Below are 26306 nucleotides of genomic sequence, written 5' to 3'. Positions count from 1 at the left end.
AATGCATTCAACACCACCACCACATCTATTTTACTCACCCAATTAGTCTCGGTCGTGAGTTGGTAAGCCTGCATTCATAAGAAGGACGTAGTTAACTCATTAGTTGTTCGGCCTGCGCGCCATGTACATCTTGTAATTTTTAGGGTCAATAAAACCTAACAATATAACAGTGTAGGACATTGCTTATTCAAAACGAAAAAGAAATAGATGAATGTCAAATTTGTTTAACAAAAATAGCTTTAACAATAAAGACCCAGTAACACTATTTAGGACACAAAATTGGTCACATAGTCGATATATTCTCTTTAACATAGGCCAATACGAGAAAAGAGGGCAATAACCACAGAGCAAGAGTGACGTTGCTAAGGTAGCTATTACTAAAAGGGTGACAATGGTCATGCCACACTTTTTTACTTTTTGGCACACTTGCCTCTACTATAAAATACGTCATCAATATGGTTAATTTTGTGTGTCTAATGATCATTGTTGATAAAGGAAAGTTAGTATCATAAAGCTAGACCAATCAATTTTAGTGTGATGCAGCTAGACCTATTAGAATTCCTCTGTCCCACATCGGCCAGAAAGCTTGAGAACAAGCCCTTTAAATAGAATTACCTCACTCTAACTAATACCGATGCCTTTTATATTAAAACCCCACACTTGATAGATTGAGTATGTGGCTAAGTGGGGACAAGATCAGTGTTGTTGGAGTGGGCCCATGGCCCATTTATCTGAAATTTGACATGGTGGGGACAATATCGGTGTTGTTGGAGTGGGCCTATAACCCGTCTACCTGAAATTTAAGATGGTATCAGAGCCAGGGGATGGGCCCGTACATCCACGTGAACGGGTGGGTCCTCTTTGACCCCGCGTGAACGGGTGAGCCCCAACTTGGCTCCACATAGGCCAAGAGATGCAACATGAATGGGTGGGTCCCCATTGGCCTCGCACGAACGGGTGAGCCCCGACTTGGCTCCACGTGGTTGCCGATGTGTGGAACTTCATGTGTGACCCATAAAATGGGGTCTCACGTGCAGGGGAGTGTTATAATTCCTCTGTCTCACATCGGTCAGAAGGCTTGAGAACAAGCCCTTTAAATAAAATTACCCCACTCTAACTAATATCGAGGTCTTTTGTATTAAAACCCCACACCTGACGGATTGAGCGGGTGGCCTAGTAAGGACAATATCGATGTTGTTGGAGTGGGCCCATGACCCGTCTACTTGAAATTTAACAAGACCAATCAAATTTGGCATATGATAAACGGCCCCCTAGCCCTTAGGCCCCTAACTAGACAAATCACAAATTTGTATGTGTATTAATCAGGTTTGTGCTCACTAAATTCGCTCATCTCTCTTACCACGTCAAACCTACTAGTCCATGTTATGTGCTATTCACTTAATTTAATAGAAATAGAAAGCGAATTTTTGCACTCATCATGCATGCATGAGTGAAGACTACTACAACCATCTAGCTTAATTAGGGAAGTTTAGTTTGACTAGGAATCTTAGCAGGATTAGGAATTTAAAATAGGGAACTTTAACGAAAAGCACCTGTACTGCTCACTTTAACAAAAAATCATATTTTTACACTAAAAAATCAATTCTAGTACTATTCACTTTATCTTTTATTTTGTCCTTATCATTAAAACTTAAAGTTTTCAAGCATTTTTCATTAGTTTTCCTTTTAAAATAATCTTAGCATGATTAGGAGTCTTAGTCCCGTGGTAGGGCCCATTTCATATTCCATTTCACCAAAACTATATGGTTGCCTATTTTTTTTACGGGTCATATCGAACTAAATTACGACACATGGAGCATATGTGTGTTTATTAGTAGCAGGATTAGGAGTCTTAGTCCCGCGGTAGGGCCCATTTCATATTCCATTTCACCAAAACTATATGGTTGCTTATTTTTTTACTGGTCATATCGAACTAAATTATGACACATGGAGCATATATGTGTTTGCCTTGTTACATGCGAAAAATGTACTTCCAATAATATCGATATTGTCTTCATTTTTAAATTATTACTTTACACAGTTCGACAGGTGTGAAGTTTTTATCATAAAAGATTTCGATATTAGTTGGAATGAAATTAAGATATTTAAACTCTTTTTTTCTTATTCTATCGATGATAGATATTTCAACATACCTTCTTTCGGCTTAGGACCACGAGAAAACAATTTGGTCCTTCTTTTAGGATTTGGATCCTCTCCTGAGCTAATGGAGAGGATCCTCCTGACCAAGTGTTGTGGGCTGTTGAATTTTTATCCAACGGCTACAAACAGGTGGGTCCTTTTAAAGTTATAATAATTATAGCCGTTAGATGAAAATCCAACGGCCCATAACACTTGGTCAGGAGGATCCTCTTCACTAGCTTAGGAGAGGATCCAAGTCCCTTATTTTAGTTTTAGTTCTTTAGTTTTAGAGTGAAGGACCGTGCCACCATCAGATTGTGTCTTGGTTCTTAGTTTTCTTTTTTCCTAGTATTGAGGACAAGCCCTCAAGGTGGAGTTGCTCACATCTACGATGAACCGTATAGGCTGTTTAGTTCGAACTCAATTATTCATGGCCTCAAACACTCGGCCTTGAATAATTAATTAAACTAGACAAATCAGATCGAATCAATAGTTAATTAACCTAGACAAATCAAACACTCGCATGTGTATTGATTAGTTTTGTGGCGATGACTTAATTTGTCTATCTGACCACATCAAACTGGATTTAGTCCACGTGATGTGCTAAGAAACTTGATGAAGCGAATTTGAAAAGAGTAAGTTAGGGATACTAACTTTTTACATTAAATTTGTAAATCATGTGATGTGTCATTAATAGCCACGTCGTATGATATAAAATTTATGATTTCTACACATATCACATATTTGTATCATCTCTTCAATAGATGTAGGGCCACTTGGTCTGGTCTTATCTCTATTAGAAAGATGATACAAATAATGATACAATACACAAATATGTGATAAATATAGTATTTTATTTAAGTATAGATGACCTCCCTAGTATTACTCATAATATTATGCATGATCGAGAAGACCACAAAACACAAGTATTCTTCTCATCTTTGCTTCGTCTCCAGCGTCTTCAATGCGTCACGACAAACGTCACCTTTCTACCCCCAAACCCCTATTTAAGCCTTGACATCCTCTCAACACACTCCCCACCTTGAATGTATATTCCCACAAGAATTTCAATTTCACTCAGCTAATAAGCCCACAGAAACAAATATTCTACCAATCAATTACGTACCTACTTATTCTACTTCCAACACCTCCACGCTCCACCGCGCAACTCCGCAATCGCATACGCCGCCATGGTGCAACACCGCTTTCTACTTGTCACATTCCCGGCACAAGGCCACATCAACCCGTCCCTCCAATTCGCCAAGCGTCTTATCAACACTACCGGCGCCCATGTCACCTTCGTTACCTGCCTTTCCGCCCGTCACCGCATAGGCAATGACTCAATTCCAGATGGATTGACCTACTCACTCTTCTCTGATGGGTACGACGACGGGTTTAATCGTACCAACAACAACGACCACTACGCATTGGAGCTGCGGCGCCGCGGAGCACAAGCCATCACCGACCTTGTAGTCTCAAGTGCAAACGAGGGTCACCCTTACACTTGCCTAGTCTACACAACATTTCTCCCTTGGGCGGCGGACGTGGCGTATGAACTTCACCTCCAAAACGTACTGCTTTGGATTCAACCAGCCACAGTTTTCGACATCTACTACTATTACTTTAACGGGTACAAAGATCTCATCCGGGATAATACTAGTTCTGGTACGAACGATGTCCTTCCATGTTCAATAGAATTACCAGGTTTGCCATTATCTCTCACAAGCCGAGACCTTCCCTCCTTCATGGTGGATACAAATCCGTACAATTTCGCCCTCCCGTTGTTTCAAGAACAGATGGATCTGCTGGAGAGAGAAACCAATCCGACCATTCTAGTGAACACGTTCGATGCGCTAGAGCCAGAAGCCTTAAAAGCAATTGACAAGTACAATTTGATTGGAATCGGGCCACTGATTCGGTCTGCTTCCTTGGACAGCAAGGTTCCATCGGACAAGTCATTTGGAGGCGATCTTTTCCAAAAATCAAAGGACTCTTCGTACCTCGAGTGGCTGAACTCGAAGCCGGAAGGGTCGGTGATTTATGTATCCTTCGGAAGCATTTCTGTGTTGGAAAAGGCCCAAATGGAGGAAATCGCGAAGGCGTTGTTGGATTGTGGCCGTCCGTACTTGTGGGTTATTAGAGATAAAGTCGAGAAGAAGGGAGACGATAACGAGGCGAAGAAAGAAGAAGAGATGTTGAGTTGCAGAGAGGAATTAGAAGAGCTCGGGAGGATAGTGCCATGGTGTAGTCAAGTGGCGGTTCTCTCGAGTCCTTCGTTGGGTTGCTTTGTGACACATTGTGGGTGGAATTCAAGTTTGGAGAGCCTGGTTTCGGGGGTGCCTGTCGTGGCGTTTCCTCAGTGGACGGACCAAGGGACGAATGCCAAGTTGATAGAAGACACTTGGAAGACAGGATTGAGGGTGACACAAAATGAGGAGGGGATTGTTACGGGTGAGGAGTTCAAGAGGTGTTTGGAGTTGGTCATGGGAAGTGGGGAGATTGGTGAAGAGATGAGAAGGAATGCTAAGAAATGGAAAGATTTGGCAAGAGAGGCTGTGAGTGAAGGGGGGTCTTCGAACAAGAATTTCAAGGCTTTCTTGGATCAGATAGATTAATGTTATCTTAAGAAAATGACTGGCCCTTTTCTATTTCTTGGTTTGGTAGTAGCTTACGGCTACGCAAACACAAATGGTCGACTTTTGTAATAATGTCCTATTGCATGGAAAAATCCTTTTTCATTTTACTTTTAAAATGTGAAGTTGTCTCCTTTGCTATTACAAGAAAGAATTGAAAAACCTCGGCAGTACGAGCAAAGTTTATTGTTATGAAAAAAAAAAGGTTACCCTTAGTTAAGGAGACATAAACTTATCCCTTATAAAACAAGAAAAACAAATTACTAGAAAAAAAAAAGGGAGGACATACACCTTATCCCTCTTTATAAAAAATTACAAGAAAGAGTGAGGGGACATATTGACACACCCGGTCCCGAAGGAGGGCATGCTGGCCGTCATGTGAGAGTGACGTAACCATTTACACAGTTCGGAAGCTTTAAAGATACAATTACTAAGATATAACACCCGGGGGTGAATCCTACTTTTGTGAATTCTGTCAGAACACCGTTGGATTCCTCGTGGCCACCAAAGCTCTGCTAACTTGAACCTGGAGGGGCGCAAAACAAAATTGAGTGGGTTAGTAAAACAAAGTTTTTCGAAAATATTTTATTTAAAACATTTCTAACCCCTCGCTGTAAAACCTGTATACTTTCCTAAAAAATATAATATATATAACCATATAAAATCTCAAAACTCAAATCACAAGTCTTTAACACTTTTCGAGAAAATATGACATGCTATGCATCAAAACATACTAAAGATGTATCAATATAACAGGTGGAATAAGGAATCAACCGGAGACCCTGCAGTTGGTCCTGTTCGGTTAATTCTATAGCTCAATATCCAATCCAACCGGAGTCACCACTGTGACCTGTACGGCACTACTCTACACATAAATCGGAACTACCTAAAGTAGTCTGTATGATAAGAATGGTGTAATAATACGCTCTAGTGCTTCTCTCATCAATCATCTGTGCACATAATCTAAGGTCACCTACCAGTCCGAACCACCTCTAGTGGTCTGTACGACTAGCATGTCGGAACCCTCTCATGGTCTGTACGACATGCACCTACTTGGATCCAAGGTGAGCGTGCAGTGCGGTGAATACTATAAGCACTAACACCAGGGGTGCAGGTTATGAGCTCTCAACACAATTCATATCATCAATGATTCACATAAATAACATAAAACTCACCTGATACTCGCATGTGCGTCCACAACACCAATTTACATATATATATATGCATCAATTACTAATTCATATAATTCATAATATGCATGCATGGCATTTTAAACTTTCATTTAAATTCAATTTCTGAGAAATTCAGTAGTATATAGGTAAATACAGAAAATACTGCCCACTCACCTGGAGTTCGCCCTACAACTCCCTAGCACAATACATCAAGGCATCATGACGATCGGCGCCTAGAACAATCATCAAATCAAACCTCAGAAATCATATCGATAGAATATATAACTTATATAAAACACGTCACTATGTAGATCGATCCGGAAGATCTACAACTCAGATTTCCAATCCATAACTTCCAGAGTTTCACAATATATCCCTAGAGCTACATCCTAAAATTCCATTACCATCCAATGGTCGGATCTCCGCCAATTGTCAAAACCAAGTGACAGTTAACATTCTATTTTATGAACTTACAACTCCAATTCCGGAAGATCCGTAAATCAGATTCCCAATCCGTCAGTTTCTATAATCCTCAAATATTACGTGTTACAATGTATCAAAGTTTGGTGACGATCCGACGATCGAATCGTCAATTCACATTTTCACCTCACCACGGATCGTAACTAACTTAGGTTCAATTACTCAATTTACATCAATCAATTATCAAAACTGAACCTAGAACATTAAACACATGCTAAGAATGACATTGGCAGGCCACTGGCCATGTGCCGCCGCATGGGCCGCCGCGGGTGGCAGTTGGCCTCCCCGGCTCGCCGGAAAATCCAACGATTAGAGTAAACTTTATACCTAAGGCCAAGGCCAATTTGGCCTGGAAAGGCTCCAATTTCGTCAAAACCGTGAAGAACCCTAGAATTGGGTGAGTTCCAATTCGTCTTCAAATCAACTCCGCCGTTCCAATCAATGCTTGAGCTTTGTTCTAGGCCTCAAGAGGAAGCTATGGGTGGTGGCAATTGAAAGAAATTGCTTCGGGATTGGGTGATTCGAAGCCAAAGTCGCCGCACCCCTCCTTGCGGTTTTCTCCATTTTCAAAGCCAAATCTCTCCAATTTTGAGATGGAATGGATAGAGGAAGGCTCCTAGAGTGTTTCCTATGAAGTTTCTTGAAGCAATTCGCCGGAAAAACGGGTGAAAATCGTCGAAAATAGGCATGGATGCCGACGGGTCAAAAATGGGCCAAGGGGGATCCGGCCGATCCCCCGCGCCACTCTCTCCCTCATTTCCTCCTGTCATATGTTCCGATTGGTCGTTTTTTCTCTCTCTATTCTCTCCATTCGCTGAACTCTCTCTCTCACTCCCTCATGATCCATTCTTCTCTTTTTTCCCGATTGGGCATTTCTGCCCAATCTCTTTCCTCTGATTCTTCTTCTTCTCACGCACACACACACACACAAAATCTTCTTTCTCTCATCCCAGCCATCCATTTAATTCTTCATTAAATCTGGGCCATCTATTTTCATAAAAGAAATTCTATATTTTACTAAAATTAAAATTCCTAAAATTCCCAAATTTCAAACGTCAATAACTTTTTCGATATAACTCCAAATCACAAACCGTCTGCGCCCACGCGTCCGTAACGACGAGTACTACGATGATATGTCAAGAAAACAAATCTTAGATGGCACGACATGACTATTAATCTCGAAAAATATGCGTACCTCAAGGGGCAATTTTGTAAAATCCTTTATTAAAACTTTAAAAACTCATAAGATTAGGGACGGGCTGTCACAATCTACTAGGGATGGCAACGGTTTGGTTTGGGGACGGAAAAGCAATATCCATCCCCATAACCACAAAAATTAGCCATACCCATAACCGTAAAATAACCAATCGGGGATTATCCATAACCATATCCACCGGGTGACGGATTTTCAATCGGTTATCGGTTATATCCATTTAATCATACACGAACGAAAATCTAAACATAGAGTCATAGATCAACGAACTGAAAACCAACAAAAAAAAAAACTGACCTTAAAACAAAGAACAATACACAGAACAGAGAGATGCTGCATCAACAAAATGAAAGAAAATGACAGAGAATGAAACAAATAAAGGAACCCCCAAAACCTGACCAAACAGTGCAACAAAATCCAGATATAATTCACAGCAAAAAGGCTGAAATGATGAAAATATATGCTAACAGTAAAGAATCCAACCACTCATCCGACTTCCAATTACAAAAAACATAATAATATATTGACGACAAAAGAACGAGATATATGCAATTTGCTTCTAGTTCCGCCAAGGCTGCCATCATCATTATTTCATGGTGCTCCTGCATCTCCTCCTTCACACCCATCAATGGAGCATGAATCCTACATTATTAAGAAAATGACGAAATAATTATTATGAATCGTTGTACACATATAATCTACAAAGAAGATATTTATATACATATAATATAATTGCCAATACTTACCTCATCCATATCCATTTCTTCAAAATAAGTGCAACAACCAACGTGTGCATTAGAACAAGAAGCTAGTTGTGAAACATGAAATTGAAGACTTAAATTAGTTCTAAAAACTGAATGCATACTAATTAATTAAGTTTGAAAAATAAGTTCGAAATTAAGATTAAAGAACATGCACAGCAGCACAAATATAAGATGAAAATAAATTAATACTTTGGAGTACCTTGAATTTCTTTCCACAACCAATTTTGGGCGCACATTAAGGCTTCCAATGTCTTTGGATGAAGTCTACTACGGTGTGGACTTACAAATCTCCCACTAGTACTGAAAGCTGATTCAGAAGCAACTGTAGATATAGGAATAGCTAATATATCCCTTGCCAAAACACTTAAGATAGGATATTTAGTCCCATTTGATTTCCACCAACCCAAAATATCAAAATCAGATGTTCTAGGCAAAACAGCCTCATCCAAATAGTGATCTAATTCTGACTTTTCATTATCAGTACTTACAGTACTAGAAACAAACAAGTCAAAGTTATCCATTAAAGGATTCATCTCTTCAAAGTCAGATTGATTCAAATGAGATGAAGTGAATGATGGCTGATGACCCATGTTAGAACTATGATTAGATCCACACTCTTTTATCAAATCATAACAATATTTGCGAATCTTATCAATTTCATTCGAAGCATATTGCCCATACATAAGCGGAAAGAAATACTCAATCAGCCTCATCTTGAATCTTGGATCCAATACAGTAGCTACAGCCATTATTCCATGAATCACACTCCAATATTTATCAAATTTCTCAATCATACTTCTTGCCATATTTTTTATTTCATCACGTCTAGAGGTAAGCAACCGAGTTAGCGACAACCTGATCTCACAAATCTTTGGAAAATAAAGATTGGTTGTAGGGTACTTAGTTCCATAAAACAACTCGGAGACATTATAAAACAACTTTAACTTCTCACAAATCTCTCTTGCCATCTCCCAATCTCTATCATCAGGCAAACACTTATATTGCGACTCTCGTTGTTTCAAACGAGGGAAAACATCCTTGTAAATCAAAGCAGATTGAATCATTAAAAAGGTGGAATTCCATCGAGTTTTACAATCAAGCACCATTTTCTTAGTGCCTGGAAGCTTCAACTGACGTGCTGCTTCCTCAAATTTTTCCTTTCTTTTTTGTGTTGTTGTCCAATAAACAACACTCTCACGAATTTTCTCAATACCACCACCAATCACTTCGAGACCATCCTTCACAATTAAGTTTAATATATGTGCACAACAACGCATGTGAAAGAACCCTCCACCCAACAAAAGTGAACTACCAGAAAGTTTTTCAAGAATAACATCAATCATTTTATCATTTGTAGTGCAATTATCTACTGTTAAGGTAGAAAGCTTACGATCGAGGTTCCAATCTAGCAAGCACTCCATCAAAACATCTGAAAGTGTCTCGGCGGTATGCGGACAAGGCACATAAATAAATCTGAAAAAAAATTACAATGAAGATGGTTACAATAAACAATCTGAAATATAAATCTAAAGCTAGACAACAATTAAATAGAAGTTAAAGTATTAAAAATATCACCTTATTATTCGGCTCTGCAACGTCCAAGAGTCATCAATAAAATGAGATGTTATTGCCATAAATCCTCTGTTCTGATTACTTGCAGTCCACATATCAGTAGTTATGGCAATTCTACTCTTATTTTCATCCAACAATTGCATTGTTTTCAAACGCTCATAATCATATATTTTGAGGATATCACTCTTGATTGTGTTTCTTGAAACAACCTTAAACAACAGTTGGACAACACTCATGAAGTTTCTAAATCCAACATGCTCAACCATGGAAAGAGGATACTCATGCAATATTATCATTTGGGCGAGAGCTCTCCTTGCACTTTCTTGGTCAAATGTATACAACTCTACTTTCCCATCTCCTACTTTTTGGGTTAGTGTTTGCTTCAATTTTTTTTGTCTCCGACGTGGACATATCGTCACATGATGCCTCAAATGGCTGGTTCCATTTACAGTGTTCCCACCAAGCTTCTTGCTACAATAATTACATATTGCTTTCATCACCCCATCAACTAGTGTTCTTGTGTAATGTTGCCACACCAAACTGCGAAGTCTCGAATTATTACCTTCACCATCATCACCCCCAGGTTCCTTAATCTCACCAGCGACCTCATTTGGAGTTGGTATATCTTGGGGCTGAGCAATTTGACTTGGTATTTCTTGTTGCACAGCACTTGGATGTAATGTAGGTGCTAGATTACAATCAGTTGGGGTACATATTGTTTCTTCTTGAGACTTAAATTTTCTTTTAGACATTTTGATTGCTGCAAACACAACCAAATCCATTAATATGTAAACAAAGACATGGTATAATACTGAAATTGAGTCAATTAACATGTAAACTAAATATATAACAATAAACAAGAAGACAATTATTGATTTAACAAGCAAAACCCAATACCCATTTAATCATACACCAACGAAAAATCTAAACACAAGAGTCACAAATTAACGAACTAAAAACCCACAAAAAGAACCAAAAAAAAAAGAAGAAACTGACCTTAAAACAAAGAACAATACACAGAACGGAGAGATCAGAGATGCATCCCCAACAGTAGAGAATCAAATTAAAAATTGAACATAGCTCAAAACACTTACCCTTCAACGTTTGGAGCCTTAGAAAACTTTATGATGTTCACGCAAATATTTTTAGGTCTCAATGCATCCACCTATCCTGCAAACCAAAAATGGAAATGCATTAACACAAATGCCAAAACCGATTTCTAAGATTTCAGTGTTTTCTTTACCCTTGCAACTCAAAACAAAAAATCCCAGGAAAATGAGCAAGAAGCATAAGCAAGAAAAAAACATATTTTCAACCACCAAAACCCAATACCCATTTAATCATACACGAACGAAAATCTAAACACAGAGTCATAGATCAACGAATTGAAAACCAACAAAAAAAAAAAACTGACCTTAAAACAAAGAACAATACACAGAACAGAGAGATGCTGCATCAACAAAATGAAAGAAAATGACAGAGAATGAAACAAATAAAGGAACCCCCAAAACCTGACCAAACAGTGCAACAAAATCCGGATATAATTCACAGCAAAAAGGCTGAAATGATGAAAATATATGCTAACAATAAAGAATCCAATAAAAAAAGGAACTTAGCTTTCGAAATCCAGCCACTCATCCGACACGCAAAAGGGAACGGACGATCCAGAGTGATTCATGGACTGACACTGAGGGAGTCCCGGAGTCGGGGGACCTTACTCCTCTCTGTTCACCATCCCAACCCCTCCCTCTCTGTTTCTCTCCCTATTATCTGGACAACCACTCTCTCTTCTCTTTCTCTCATTGTCACTCTCTTTTTCTCTCACACGTGCCAGGATCGGCGGCATGCATGGCCTTACCTGCGCGGCTACGCCCAAGAAAGAAGATTCAAGTCCTAATCTGAAAGACTGAAACCCTATGATAAAAAGATGATTCTAGTTCTACCCCTCTAACTCATCATCCTCACCGTAGGATCTAAAGATGAGATGGACAATCATGTCATTTTACACAACTGCTGAATCAGTGAATCCGGGTTGCAAAATTGAATTTTTAAGAATTAATTGAATAAAATATAATATATATCAAATATATATATATATAATATTCGGTTTGGATTCGGGTACGGATATGGATTGGATACCCCTATAACCATATCCAAACCCATAACCAAATAAAGTTCACGGTTTTTCCCCATATCCAAACCATACCCGAATTTTCATATCCAAACCTAATCCATTCGGGCGGTTATCCACGGGTATCGGGTTTCACGGTTAAAATTGCCATCTCTACAATCTACCCACCTTAAAAAAATTTCATCCTTGAAATTTACACAATCTTTACAATCCATCAATATCCATATAACAACCTGAAAAACATCTCTCTCATTCGATCTTTTGTCTCTTAAGTAGTTTCTTCTGCTGAATGATTCCTCCATAAAACTTTCACTAACTTCACTGTTTAATTCCTTAGAAATTGTCCTTCCAATCCAAGATTATCACTGGTTCCTCATCATAAATTAAATCCGGATTAACTTCCAAAGATTAAGGAGAAATCATATGTGAAGGATCAGAAACATAATATCGAAGCATGGAAACATGGAACACATTATGCACTTTCGACAACTCTGGAGGCAACTCAAGCCTGTAAGTAACTTCACCGACTCTTTCGGTGATCACATATGGTCTGATGTACCTAGGACTTAACTTACCTTTCTTCCCGAACCGAACCCCACCTTTCCAAGGTTAAAGTTTCAGAAATACTCAATCACTTACATCATACATCCGATCCGTGCCATGTCTATCGGCAAGGCTCTTCTAACAATCCTGGGCCACTTTCAGTTTAGACTTAATTACTTGAATATTCCGAGTAGTCTCCTCCACTACCTCATGGCCTTAAATTTTTTTCAGACTTTTCGTGGTTGAACCTTTTGCTCCCCAAAATACCATCCGTCCACAATTCTAACAATTTTGAAACACAAGACACTGCTATCCACGGCCTTATGGCGTTCCTCTTGGGAACAAACTGAAGGACCAACATACCCAAGAAGTTCAACAGATCCGTATGCCCAAATCTCTTTTCCATAAGACAGATAAATCACTGTTGCACTTCTAGAAAGGTTGATGTTCTCATACTGAAGTAAAATGCGCTGACGTCGCAAGCCGATCAATTATTACTCAAATTCCAACCTAACTATTTTGTATACGAGGAAGCTTGTCCACGAAATTCATAGTAATATTTTCCCATTTCCATCGTGGAACAAGAAATGACTACATCAATCCAAATGACTTATTTCTTTCCGCTTTAACCTGCTGACGGATGATACGCCTACTTACATACTCCACCATTTCTCTTTTCATACTCGGTCAATAGTAAAATTTTCGAATGATATGTTACATTTTAATACCTTCAAGATGCCTTGTATAAGATGAACCGTGCGCTTCGTCCAAAATTGTTTTCTTTAATTCCATAACATTAGGTACATACATTTTGTTCTTTTGCATAGGCATGCCATAAGATTCTCTAACTCTGAGGTCTTTCTTTTTCCTGTTATCCCTTGCTTTAAATAAATTCTTGAATTTCTTCATCAAACGTTTGGGTCTCGAGTACGATCTACCAAATAGGTCTAACTTGAAAATTAGCAAGTAAGGCTTCTTCTCGATCTTTGATACCCAACTTTACTCCAGTAGATCTCAAATCCACAAGAAGATGAACATAGCAAGCGTACTAAGCATTAATTCTCACTGGAGTCTTCCTACTAAATGCATCAGCCACAACATTAGCTCGACCACCCTAGTCGCACAATCATAATCACTAAGCAACTCAATCCACCTTTGTTGCCTAAGATTAAGATCTCTCCGCGTAAACATATATTGGAGACTTTTATGATTCATAAAAATCTTGCATTTCTCACCAATAATATAATGTCTCCATAACTTCAAAGTAAGAATGATAGCCGCTAATTCCAAATCACAAGTAGGGTAATTCATCTCATGAGATCTCAATGGCCGTGAAGCATAGGCAATCATCCTACCATGTTGCATCAACACGCATCCAAGAACATTCAAAGAAGTATCACTATAGACCACATAATTACCACTATCGTCTGGGAGTGCGAAAACAGATGCATGAGTGAGGGAATATTTTACTTGCTGAAGCTCTACTCACAATTTTTCATCCCACTCAAACTTAACCTCTTTTCTCATCAATCTCGCCAAAGGCAAAGCAATGATTGAAAAATCTTGGACGAACTATCAATAATAACCTGCTAAGCCGAGAAAACTCTGAATCTCAGTCACGGTTCGCAATTGTTCCAAATTCTCAATCGCTGCTACCCTTTTAAGAATCCACTTGAATACCTTACGTAGATAAAATATGTCTAAAAAATGTCACTTGATTTATCTAACATTAGCATTTGCTAAACTTAGCATACATCGACGTTCCCTTAATCATTGCAACACCAACTCAAAATATCTAGCATGCTCCGTTCTAATCTTATCAATCTCGTCAATGGCAACAACAACAAACCGGTCTAGATATCACTGGAATACTTCCTTCATCAAACTCATAAAAGTAGCAGGTGCATTCGTCACTCTGTATGGCATCACTAACTTGAAATGACCATAACGAGTCCTGAATTCAGTCTTATGAACATCCACACTGCTAATCTTCAACTAATATTATCCAGACCTCCAGTCAATCTCAGAAATTACATAGGCGCCTCAGAGCTGATCAAATAATCATCAATACACAACAATGGATAACGGCTCTCAATCGTTACCCAATTCAATTACCTAATATCAATACATATTCTTAAGGTCCTGTCTTTCTTCCTTATAAACAAAGCTGGGGTTTTCCAAGGTAACGTACTAGGTTGACTGAAACCTTTATCAACCAATTCTTGTGACTGAATTTTCAATTCTTTTAACTCTGCAGGAACCAATCTATAACATAAAATATGTATTTGGAGACAATTCAATAGTGAACACCACATCTCTGTCTGGTGGCAATCCAGGTAAATATTTCCGGAAACACATTAGGAAAATGTCTACTACTCGTACGTCATCCAAAATACTAGGAGTACGATCCTGCAACACCACATGAGCTAGGTATCCTTGGCAACCTTTTGATAACAATCTCTTTGTTCTCACAACAGAAATAACGGCATGCCTCATTCCACTTTGCTCACTCACAAAAGTAACCTCTGATAATCCAAGACGATGGAAAGTAACTGATTTCCCGTAGCAATCAATATTGGCACGATTATAATGCAACCAATATGTGCCTAAAATCACATCAAAATCCACAATGTCTAACGGGATAAGATTCGCTGGCATAACTACTTCTTCCACCATCACTGGACACCCTGAATAATCATAACCGACATAGAATTACCTACTTGTTTACCTGCTTAACGAATCCAACAAATAAGTTATGGATATTATGGTCTGCAGCCCGCAATAATGATAACTCACTGTTGTCTCGATAAGTAAGCAACAATTCTCAAGGGTGTAATATTATCATCTTGCTCTTCATCAGAAATACATATATACGCCTCGATCGTGCTCATTCACTACTTTCTTTGGCAACATCGTTAATAACATAAAATTTCTACATCACAATCAATTAAAACTCTAGCAAAGTAACCAAGAATGTTTAACGTGCCCATGATCAAGCCCGAAAGATTCTAAGTATCTTGCAGTTCTACGTTCCATTTGTCCACATGTAAAGCATCATCTACTTTCTCGCCTACACTCTCCAAAGTGTATGCTATTGCACTTACAGCACAAAGGTACATTCCCTCTACCAGAGTCACTTCGCCTCTGCAATCTAGGATCTCCAGTAAATCTACCACCTCGTATCTGATCAATGGTACTAAAATCTCTGATGGCAGAACTAGAATTAACCCCACTTCTTTTGAAGCTCTAAGTCTTGCGAGGTTCTTGAGATACATGACCTTTACCTTGGTCATCCTTCCTTTGATTCTCATTCTTTTCCTTGTCTCAAATTGTAAACTCTTGTTTCTTACCGTCCATATATGCCGGAGGAATAAACCTTTTCTTAAACAACTCTTTAAACAATTCTCATTCAGCTGTTTCCTCTGGTGACATCGTATAAGACTCCTATCTCCACCATGATGCAATTTCAATACTCAGAAACCAGGTAGTCATCTCGACCTACCTTCAAGAGAAAGATTCCTTTAATTTGCAGAATCTGAAATGCCTTTTCCAAATGATTAAGCCATTGATCTGCTCCATCCGGTCTTTCATTTCCCTAAATTGATTCAAATTCAATCTATAACCATTCTCAAAAGGAGTCATTTGGGTAATAGACTGAATCACATCAGTAGTAGTCTCCTATAACTAAATTAAATCGGGGAAACTAAGCTCATCTGAACAAAGTGGCTCTCTACGAGGTGGTAAAGTTCTGACAGAAGACACTAGGGAATTCTCAAGATGTCCAGGACTGCAACCTAGGCTCTGATACCAACTGACACACCCCATCCCGAAGGAGGGCATGCTGGCCGTCACGTGAGAGTGACGTAACCATTTACACAGTTTGGAAGCTTTAAAGATACAATTACTAGGATATAACACCCGAGGGTGAATCCTACTTTTGAGAATTTTGTCAGAACATTGTTGGATTCCTCGTGGCCACCAAAGCTCTGCTAACTTGAACCTGGAGGGGCGCAAAACAAAATTAAGTGGGTTAGTAAAACAAAGTTTTTCGAAAACATTTCATTTTAAACATTTCTAACCCCTCGCTGTAAAACCTGTATACTTTCCCAGAAAAATAGAATATATATAACCATATAAAATCTCAAAACTCAAATCACAAGTCTTTAACACTTTTCGAGAAAATATGCCATGCTATGCATCAAAACATAATAAAGATGCATCAATATAACAGGTGGAATAAGGAATCAACCGGAGACCCTGCAGTTGGTCCTGTTCGGTTAATTCTATAGCTCAATATCCAATCCAACCAGAGTCACCACTGTGACCTGTACAGCACTACTCTACACATAAATCGGAACTACCTAAAGTAATCTGTACGATAAGAATGGTGTAATAATACGCTCTAGTGTTTCTCTCATCAATCATCTGTGCACATAATCTAAGGTCACCTACCAGTCGGAACCACCTCTAGTGATCTGTACGACTAGCATGTCAGAACCCTCTCATGGTCTGTACGACATGCACCTACTTGGATCCAAGGTGAGTGTACGGTGCGATGAATACTATAAGCACTAACACCAGGGGTGCATGTTATGAGCTCTCAACACAATTCACATCATCAATGATTTACATAAATAACATAACACTCACCTGATACTCGCATGTGCGTCCACAACACCAATTCACATATATATGCATCAATTACTAATTCATATAATTCATAATATGCATGCATGGCATTTTAAAAACATACTTTCATTTAAATTCAATTTCTGGGAAATTCAGTAGTATATAGGTAAATACAGAAAATAATGCCCACTCACCTGGAGTTCGCCCTACAACTCCCTAGCACAATACATCAAGGCGTCATGACGATCAGGGCCTAGAACAATCATCAAATCAAACCTCAGAAATCATATTGATAGAATATATAACTTATATAAAACATGTCACTACGTAGATCGATCCGGAAGATCTACAACTCAGATTTCCAATCCATAACTTCCAGAGTTCCACAATATATCTCTAGAGCAACATCATAAAATTCCATTACCATCTAACGGTCGGATCTCCGCCAGTTGTCAAAATCAAGTGACGGTTAACATTCTATTTTATAAACTTACAACTCCGTTTCCGGAAGATCCGTAAATCGGATTCCCAATCCGTCAGTTCCTATAATCCTCAAATATTACGTATTACAACGTATCAAAGTTTGGTGACGATCAACGGTCGGATCGTCAATTCACATTTTCACCTCACCACGAATCGTAACTAACTTAGGTTCAATTACTCAATTTACGTCAATCAATTATCAAAACTGAACCTAGAACATTAAAAACATGCTAAGAATGACATTGGTGGGCCACTGGCCACGCGCCGCCACGGGTGGCGGTTGGCCGCCTCGGCTCGCCGGAAAATCCAACTATTTCTAAAAATTCTCAAAAAATATAGAATTGAAGATCTCAACAAGTAGAGTAAACTTTATACCTGAGGCAAAGGCCAATTTGGCTTGGAAAGGCTCCAATTTCGTCAAAACCGTGAAGAACCCTAGAATTGGGTGAGTTCCAATTCGTCTTCAAATCAACTCCGCCGTTCCAATCAATGCTTGGGCTTTGTTCTAGGCCTCAAGAGGAAGCTATGGGTGGTGGCAATTGAAAGAAATTGCTTCGGGATTGGGTGATTCGAAGCCAAAGTCGCCGCACCCCTCCTTGCGGTTTTCTCCATTTTCAAAGCCAAATCTCTCCAATTTTGAGATGGAATGGATAGAGGAAGGCTCCTAGAGTGTTTCCCATGAAGTTTCTTGAAGCAATTCGCCGGAAAAATGGGTGAAAATCGTCAGAAATAGGCATGGATGCCGACGGGTCAAAAACGGGCCAAGGGGGATCCGGCCGATCCCCCGCGCCACTCTCTCCTTCCTTTCCTCCTGTCCTCTGTTCCTATTGGCTGGTTTCTCTCTCTCTATTCTCTCCATTCGCTGAACTCTCTCTCTCACTCCCTCTTGATCCATTCTTCTCTCTTTTCCCGATTGGGCATTTCTGCCCAATCTTTTTCCTCTGATTCTTCTTCTTCTCACGCACACACACACACAAAACCTTCTTTCTCTCATCCCAGCCATCCATTTAATTCTTCATTAAATCTGGGCCGTCCATTTTCATAAAAGAAATTCTATATTTTACTAAAATTAAAATTCCTAAAATTCCCAAATTTCAAACGTCAATAACTTTTTCGACACGAACTGTCTACGCCCACGCATCCGTAGCGACGAGTACTACGATGATATGCCAAGAAAACAAATCTTAGATGGCACGACATGACGATTAACCTCAAAAAATGCGCGTACCTCAAAGGGCATTTTTGTAAAATCCTTTATTAAAACTTTAAAAACTCTTAAGATTAGGGACGGGCTATCACACATATACTTACCCTTCTTGGAAAAGAAAATACAAACAAAAACGGGGTGGACTTATGACCGACCCTCTCTAAAATAACACGTAAAATGTAAGAACCTGCAAGACAAGCTACAAAACAAAAAAGGAGAATCCAAAAAGATTAGGTAAAAAAGAAAATGACATATCAAAAAGAGGAGACAAACCTGTGGGTCGACATACTTAATAAATCTGAATGCAGACAAGAAGAATGTCTATAAGGAGTGGCATGCCAAACAAGTGAAGACGAGAGAAATCCCAAATTGGCTAATTTATCAGCAACTGCATTCCTTTCTCGAAATCTATGAGAACAACGGAATACCATGTGCCGCAACCGGGAAATACCGTTTTCCGACAAGTCTAGAGCGACCAAATAGGAGAGAAAGAACCATAAGCAAAGCAAGAAATCACGGTAGAAGAGTTACTTTCAAGCCATAAATCTTGCCAACCCTGCGTGTGATCCAACTCTACAACTAAGATGGCAACATGAAGCTTCGAATAGAAAGAAGTACAATGCCTTAAGCTCAAGGAGAAACCACCAAGAAAATAACCCACAGAATCTCGAAAAACCTCACCACAAGCTACAAAACTTGGATTACTTTTAGCAAGGCCATTCATATTCACTTTGACCCTATAAAATGGAGGAGGATGCCAAAGAACAGAAATTGTAGGTGTTTACAGGACTTAGTCGAGATTACAAGAGACACCCCAAGTTGCTTATCCAAAATACCATGCACATGATCAAGAGTGAAAACTCCAACCTACTTAATTCAGGCCAAAATAAAATAACAAGGACGTGAAAAGGAAGCAAGCTTACTTTCAAACTTCATTTTATTATGCTTCTTCCAAATAGCCATATGTAACTTGCAACAGAAATGCTTGGAATGGCTCGAAAACCATATTTGTAAAAGAGAAATTACTTTATGACCCCGTTGTATGACTTTCACTATTTTTTACTTTTTTTATTTTTTATTTTTAATATGAGAATACACATATATACCTTAAGGGTTTTATCACAAATAGTCCCTAACATTGATCAAACACATCATTTTGGTCCCTGACATTGAAATCAATAGAAATGGTCCCTAACATTGATCAAACACATCACAAATGGTCATTCTGTTAAAAACTTTTTGGGCAATTTTCAAAGCTTCGTAACTCAATTGTTTCTTAACCAAATTCGACCCATGATATATCAAAATGAAGATAGGAACATGTAGAACAAGATTGTACCTATTTGGAAGCCCAATGGTTGCTGGAGATGGCCGAAAAATAGCCTTAAATGTGACTGGTCAGCAAAAAAATTGGAAAACTCGCCTGAAATGGGATAAATTTTAAACATTCATAACTTCTTCAATAATCAACGAAATCGAGTGATTCAAAAACAAAAATCATACTTCTAGACGAGACTAAGAGAATGGTATCTTTGTTGATGGCTAACTTGTCATAGTTTGGCCGGAAAACGACTCGAAATTGGCTAACTCGAAAATGGTTATCCAAGTTCAAGCCATTTTATGGTCAAACCACAGTAAATTAGTAGTCAATAAAGGTACCATTCTCTTTTTCTCGTTGAGACGTATGATTTTCATTTTTGAATCACTCAATTTCGTTGAGTATTGAAGAAGTTATGAATGTTTAAAGTTTACCCCATTTCAGGCGAGTTTTCCAGTTTTTTCGCGGACTAATCACATTTGAGGCTACTTTCCGGCCATCTCCGGCAACCATTGAGCTTCCAAATCGGTATAATCTTGTTCTACACTTGCCTATCTTCATTTTGATATATCATGGGTCAAATTTGGTTAAGAAACGATTGAGTTACGAAGCTTTGAAAATTGCCCAAAAAGTTTTTAACGGAAGGACCATTTGTGATGTGTTTGATCAATGTCAGGGACCATTTCTATTGATTTTCAATGTCAGGGACCAAAATGATGTGTTTGATCAATGTCAGGGACCATTTGTGATAAAAACCCTATACCTTAATGATGAACTTTGCTGGTTATTACGAACAAGATAACCATCAGGTGTAAAGATGTATTAGGTGTTTCAGATATTGACAAGTGTACGTAGATTAGGTTGCTAGGTAGTTAAAGTTTGTTAACTTACTTAGTGACTAAGATAGCCTTGTCTATATATATGTGTAGATATTGTAACACATTCATTAATTCAATACATACAAGATACAATTCATTTCTCTCTCTAAGATTGCTATTCTCTCAAATCTCTCTTTCTCTCTCAAGAATACATATGGTGAACAAGAACTTCTTTGTATTCTGACATCAGGCTCTCGTGCAAAATCTCTAGTTACCACTAGCTACTAGGAAAATTCCCAATTCACACTGAGCTTTATGTGATGTGATGATCCCTATAGCTAGATTCTAGCTTTTGGGTTTATGTGGAACACCGAACACCAGATTCTATAGCTGATCAGTGGGGAAGCCACAAAGCTCTAAGGAGGTGCGGCCGCACCTTCAATCGTCAGAAATTGACCCTACGAGTTAAATCCGCCCCTCTGGTACTTTCATCTCTTTTGTTACCTTTCTTCTTCTCGATTACAGAGTTGAAAGTTGAATTGCAGAGTTTCAAAGCTTGAGTTTGGGGGTGGAGAACCAGAAGAGGAAAGCGGTTTCAAAGAAGAAGCAACAGAGCAGCAAACTACAGCCACATCGCCGTCTCCACTGCCATGGCCCCACTCATCCTTCTCTATCTGCTTATGGTTCTCCATCCTCTCTCTACCCTTCTCTCTCTATGGCTCTGCCTCAACGTGAGAACGAGGACTGTCAAATCCTCGATATTTTACCATTTTGAGTTTTTTTAAGTTTGAGGCATTCCCTACCCACTTTTCCCCGTCCTTCTCTTCCTCCCTTTTTTCCTGTTTCTTCTCCCTCCTTTGAGAGCATCTTCAACATTTGAGTTAAAACATAAAATTTTTAGCTCAGAATATTTATGTTTTAATTGAGAAGTAGTTTTTTTACTTTAACCCTTATGGGTTAAATTTTTACCCCCATACTATTAAAAAATAAATTTAATCATTTTATTTTTTTAAAATAACTTTAAAAAAATTATGTAGATTATCATAAATTAATTTTATGAACATTTTAACCTAAAAATATTTAAATCCCGATCAATATTGAAAAATCACTAAATCAATATATAAAACTCATGAAACACTATGGAAGAATATGAAACACATGATAGAGATGAATAAACACAAAACACATGGTTTTGGAAGATGGTAGAATGAAAAATTGAAAGAATTGTAGGAGAAAGGTGAATTTTGAGTGGATGTTTGAACAAATATATAGGCATTTATAGAGTTTTTGAGTGAATTTTGAGTTAAATAAAATTTTAAATTATTTTAGCAGTTGGATTTAAATTTTAACTTTAAAATTTTTTTTTCCATAATTAGATTTGGTTATATTCAATCTCAGCTGTTAGATTTAATAAATTTATAAATATAAACTAAAAAAAAAACACAAATTCGAACCTGGATCCAACGGTCCAGTGAAGCACAACCCTTGGATGAGAAAAAGAGTCATTGGGCTCTGATGGGTGGCCAACAAGATCCATGTGCATGGGACCACCAGCTGCTCATCTCCCAGTGCGTTCCGTGCATGGGCGTGTCATTCTTGCTGCGCTGCCAAGTTTTGGAGCGCGTTCACACGCAAAAGTGGGGCACACCACTAATCCAGCCCACTTTTCTGGCCGGTATTTGGTCCAATTTTAGCTTCTAACCTATAGTCCCAACCTATAGTCCCAAATTGGCCTAAGGTTGGAAGGAAATTGAGGGGAAATAGAAGGTAAATTTTAGGACTTACTCTAAGAGTCAGAGTTGGTCTAAATAAGCCTCTTTTTTTTTTCATAATTTATATTTGTTATTACCCAAAAAATAATTATTTTCCTTCTCACGAATTTTTTTACATTTTTCAATTGTTTCATATATATGTCTACGTGTTTGTTCAAAAAAAAAAAATATATATATATATATATATATTTGTGCGCGCTCGCGTGTGTTTCTAGAGGCTCATAATATCACGTGTCTTCACAGTCATATACTCTTTTACCTGTTTAAATTTCGCTCATTTCTGTGATAATTTATGGCTTTACCACTATATCTGATGATCCCTATTCTCTTAAATGATAATAAGTACAGTCACCTACGCCAAAATTGAAACAGATGTACCACTAAATCTTTCAACCAATGATGCCAAATGCATAGCAGCACCTGAGCAGGAAGTTCAGTTTCCTATCACACTTGAAGAAAATTCTCAAATGCTTCATTTCTGGCTCAAAGCTCCTACGTTTTGGACGTAATAAAACACAAGCATATGGAAACCTACAACCCTTTCTAACCAACAAAACAACAATATAACTCAAAGTATATATAGATGTGTGCTATCCACAGCTCCAGATTTGCTGGCCCTAAAAGTGTCTCTTTTGTGTCTCCTTGCTAATATGTTGACACATGTCCTTTAACTTAACCTAAAACTAACTCTGTTAACTTTAATTATTGTTGGGTTAACGAAATGAAAGCTCATATGGTGATTTCATCATCTATCTCTATACAAGGAATGCGAGCTATGCTTCTCCAATCTTTTCCCTTTTTGTTCCCATACCTCTTCTTCAGAGGAGGACAACCCCGGATCTTCAGATAAGAAAGAGATGCCGGAAACCCTCTTTTGGCAGGAATTCGAGACTCTCGCACCCTTCGATTTGTAGCTGTTGAAGAGAAGTGAGGTGCTCAAAACTCTTTCCGTCCAAAGTTTTCAGATAAGATGCATAAGAGATTTCGAGAGCGTGAAGAGTGGCAGGGAGCATCTGTTCATTGAGCAACGTCTCCACATTTGGAAGATTGGATATCTCCAAACGTTGAAGGGCGGTGAGGGTGTGCATTCGGTCCGGCAACAACTTCAAATTCACGCAATCCCCTACTTTAAAGTAAGTCAGGTTGGGAGTGGGCAATCCTCCGTCAGGAAAAGAGACAAGATTTGGAAGACTGCGTATCAATAAGGTTTGAAGGGCGGTGAGGGTGTGCATTCGGTCCGGCAACAACTTCAAATTCTCGCAGTCGTAGACATCAAAGAAAGTGAGGTTGGGAGTGGGCAAACCCCCCTCGGGAAAAGAGACAAGATTTCGACATACCCAAATATCCAGGGAGTTGAGATGGCTGAGATTTTCATCTGCTCCTCCTTCAACTGAAAGAGATTCCAGATTCTCAAAATTTCCTATACGAAGAGATGAAAGGTTGGGGAAAATGCCCAAAGGGAACGACCTCAGAGAATCACAGCTCTCATTTGCTCACCTCATTAACCCAACAGTTTTTTTTTTTATTATTTGGGATTTTTTTAATTTAAATGTTAAATAAATAAAATTAACAGAGTTAGTTTTAGGTTAAGTTAAATGACATGTGTCAACATATTAGCAAGGAGACATAAACGAGACATATTTTTGGGGACAGCAAATCTAGAGCCGCTATCCACACACCTCATTTTACTTCTCACACATCCCTTGATAATTTATGTCCGTTGATCTTCTTCAATTCATCCAATCTGATGGCCGAAAATAAAAAAAATGTGTGAGAAGTAAAATAAGGTGTGTAGATATCACACCCCTATATATATTATAGGAAGTTGATCGAACTCAGAAACCAACTCTTTCAACTCGCACTCTTACATCTCTAGTGTTTTAGGAACACATGCAGAAATAAACCTGGGAGATGCAGGAAGGTTAATGATTTTTGTTAGTATATATAATGCCACCATAAAAGCAAGAAATATACAAAATCATGTTTGGCTGACTCAAGTTTCATAACACAGACATATATAGGATTTCATCATTGTTTGCAAATACCATTTGGATAGGCACTCCTATAAATATAGAATAAAAAAACCCAAAACTAATTTTAGTTGTGTAAATTAAACCTGCAGCTCCCCTGAATTTACACAAACATAGCCAACTATTCTATGTTTAATAATGGTTTCCCTTGTTTTGCGGAAGCTTCAGATATGAGGCAAATATTTAACAAGGTAAAATATGATAAATACAGAAATCCAATTAACACAAGGACGTATACTAGTTCGGTGTAAGTCTACGTCTAGTAAGGAAACGGTGAGAATATTAGTCCCACTTTCTAAACGATCTTTATCAAATAAAGATTAAAAAATTGTTTAAGCTCTCACAACCTAAAACCCAAATACACGTCACTCTCCCACATAGATGTGCCAAGAACAATTCTCAAGTTCTTGCTCTGCAAACATACAAAAGCTCTTACGGAAGTGTGAAGCAAAACACCAAAAGCAAAAAAGCGAGAGAAATTTATCAGATGAGCAGCAGCCCCTAAAACCAAAGAAAGGTTTCCTTCTTGCTCCAAATGGTGTGACAATCTTTAGTCACAAAGAGGAGATGATTGGGCTCTTTCAATAAAGTTGACAGCACCCAAAACCGATGAACAAGAGAGTACTTTTTTCCTCTTCACCAAATGGTTTTGCTGCGCTAGCTTTTTCTGTATCTGTCGAACGGCTCTACCTAGGTGCACATTAATATATGCACTCACCAGCAAGAATGCTTGAGAAGCCAAAATAAATGCAAGAGGAAGTGAAGTAAAAAGTTACACGTAATGGGCAGATAGCAACTCTCACCCAACAAAGGTGATGTGAGGAACAGAAAGTGAATTGACTGTACAAAACCAAATTGCAAAGCCCACGTGATGGCTTTCTCAAAGTCTCACCAGAAAAGCTTTTCACAATTAAGCAAATTTTCAACATTCCTCTCGCAACATTCGTTCAAATTGTGGGCACAACAACGGTCACCATTAGCAATTATTCTCTCTTTGGAATAAAATAAAACTATATAGGAAAAAAAAAAAGTGTTATTGGGACTCCAAAAATCTCATTTTACACTTCTCACGAATGTATTTTTATTTCCTAATATAGAAAGTTTTGAGTGTAGAATGAGATTTTTGGAGTACTAATAACAATTCAAAAAAAAAAAAAGTAAATGAAATATATTGAATGGAAACAAATTACCACCAAATTTGCACAAAATTGCAAAAACAAACATAACTAGTACTAGCATTGGCATATCTTACCTAGCTTCGAGCTCTAACCCCTCATGGCATCTTTAAGCGAAACAAAGCTTGAAACATGAAAGCAAGGTGTATCAACTGCGCATGGTAGCCCATCCACCTCAAGGTCCTCAACCCTCACAGGGCCCTTTCTTCTACGAGTATTAGTCTCTA

General features: G+C 38.4%; 2 protein-coding genes across 2 annotated transcripts; one reads left to right on the top strand and one right to left on the bottom strand.

Annotated features, from left to right (window-relative positions):
- The first annotated feature begins 3165 nt into the window (after nucleotides 1-3165).
- On the top strand, nucleotides 3166-4891 carry LOC103443396 (phloretin 4'-O-glucosyltransferase-like). Its single transcript, XM_008382232.4, has one exon. It carries the CDS (start codon nucleotides 3330-3332, stop codon nucleotides 4752-4754), a length of 1425 nt encoding a protein of 474 aa, XP_008380454.1. The 5' UTR covers nucleotides 3166-3329; the 3' UTR covers nucleotides 4755-4891.
- A 3044-nt stretch (nucleotides 4892-7935) lies between these two features.
- On the bottom strand, nucleotides 7936-10755 carry LOC108171579 (zinc finger BED domain-containing protein RICESLEEPER 2-like). The gene is made up of 5 exons (XM_070820923.1): nucleotides 9977-10755; nucleotides 8686-9874; nucleotides 8384-8445; nucleotides 8177-8279; nucleotides 7936-8031 (listed from the first exon to the last, which is right to left on the bottom strand). The coding sequence occupies exons 1-5, from the start codon at nucleotides 10753-10755 to the stop codon at nucleotides 7936-7938; spliced, it is 2229 nt and encodes a 742-aa protein (XP_070677024.1).
- Nucleotides 10756-26306: the final 15551 nt, after the last annotated feature.

This window comes from Malus domestica, chromosome 04 (genome assembly GCF_042453785.1).
Source record: "Malus domestica chromosome 04, GDT2T_hap1".
Classification (NCBI taxonomy): domain Eukaryota; kingdom Viridiplantae; phylum Streptophyta; class Magnoliopsida; order Rosales; family Rosaceae; genus Malus; species Malus domestica.
Note: the sequence above shows the minus strand (reverse complement) of the source record. Positions and strands in the feature narration are given on the sequence as shown.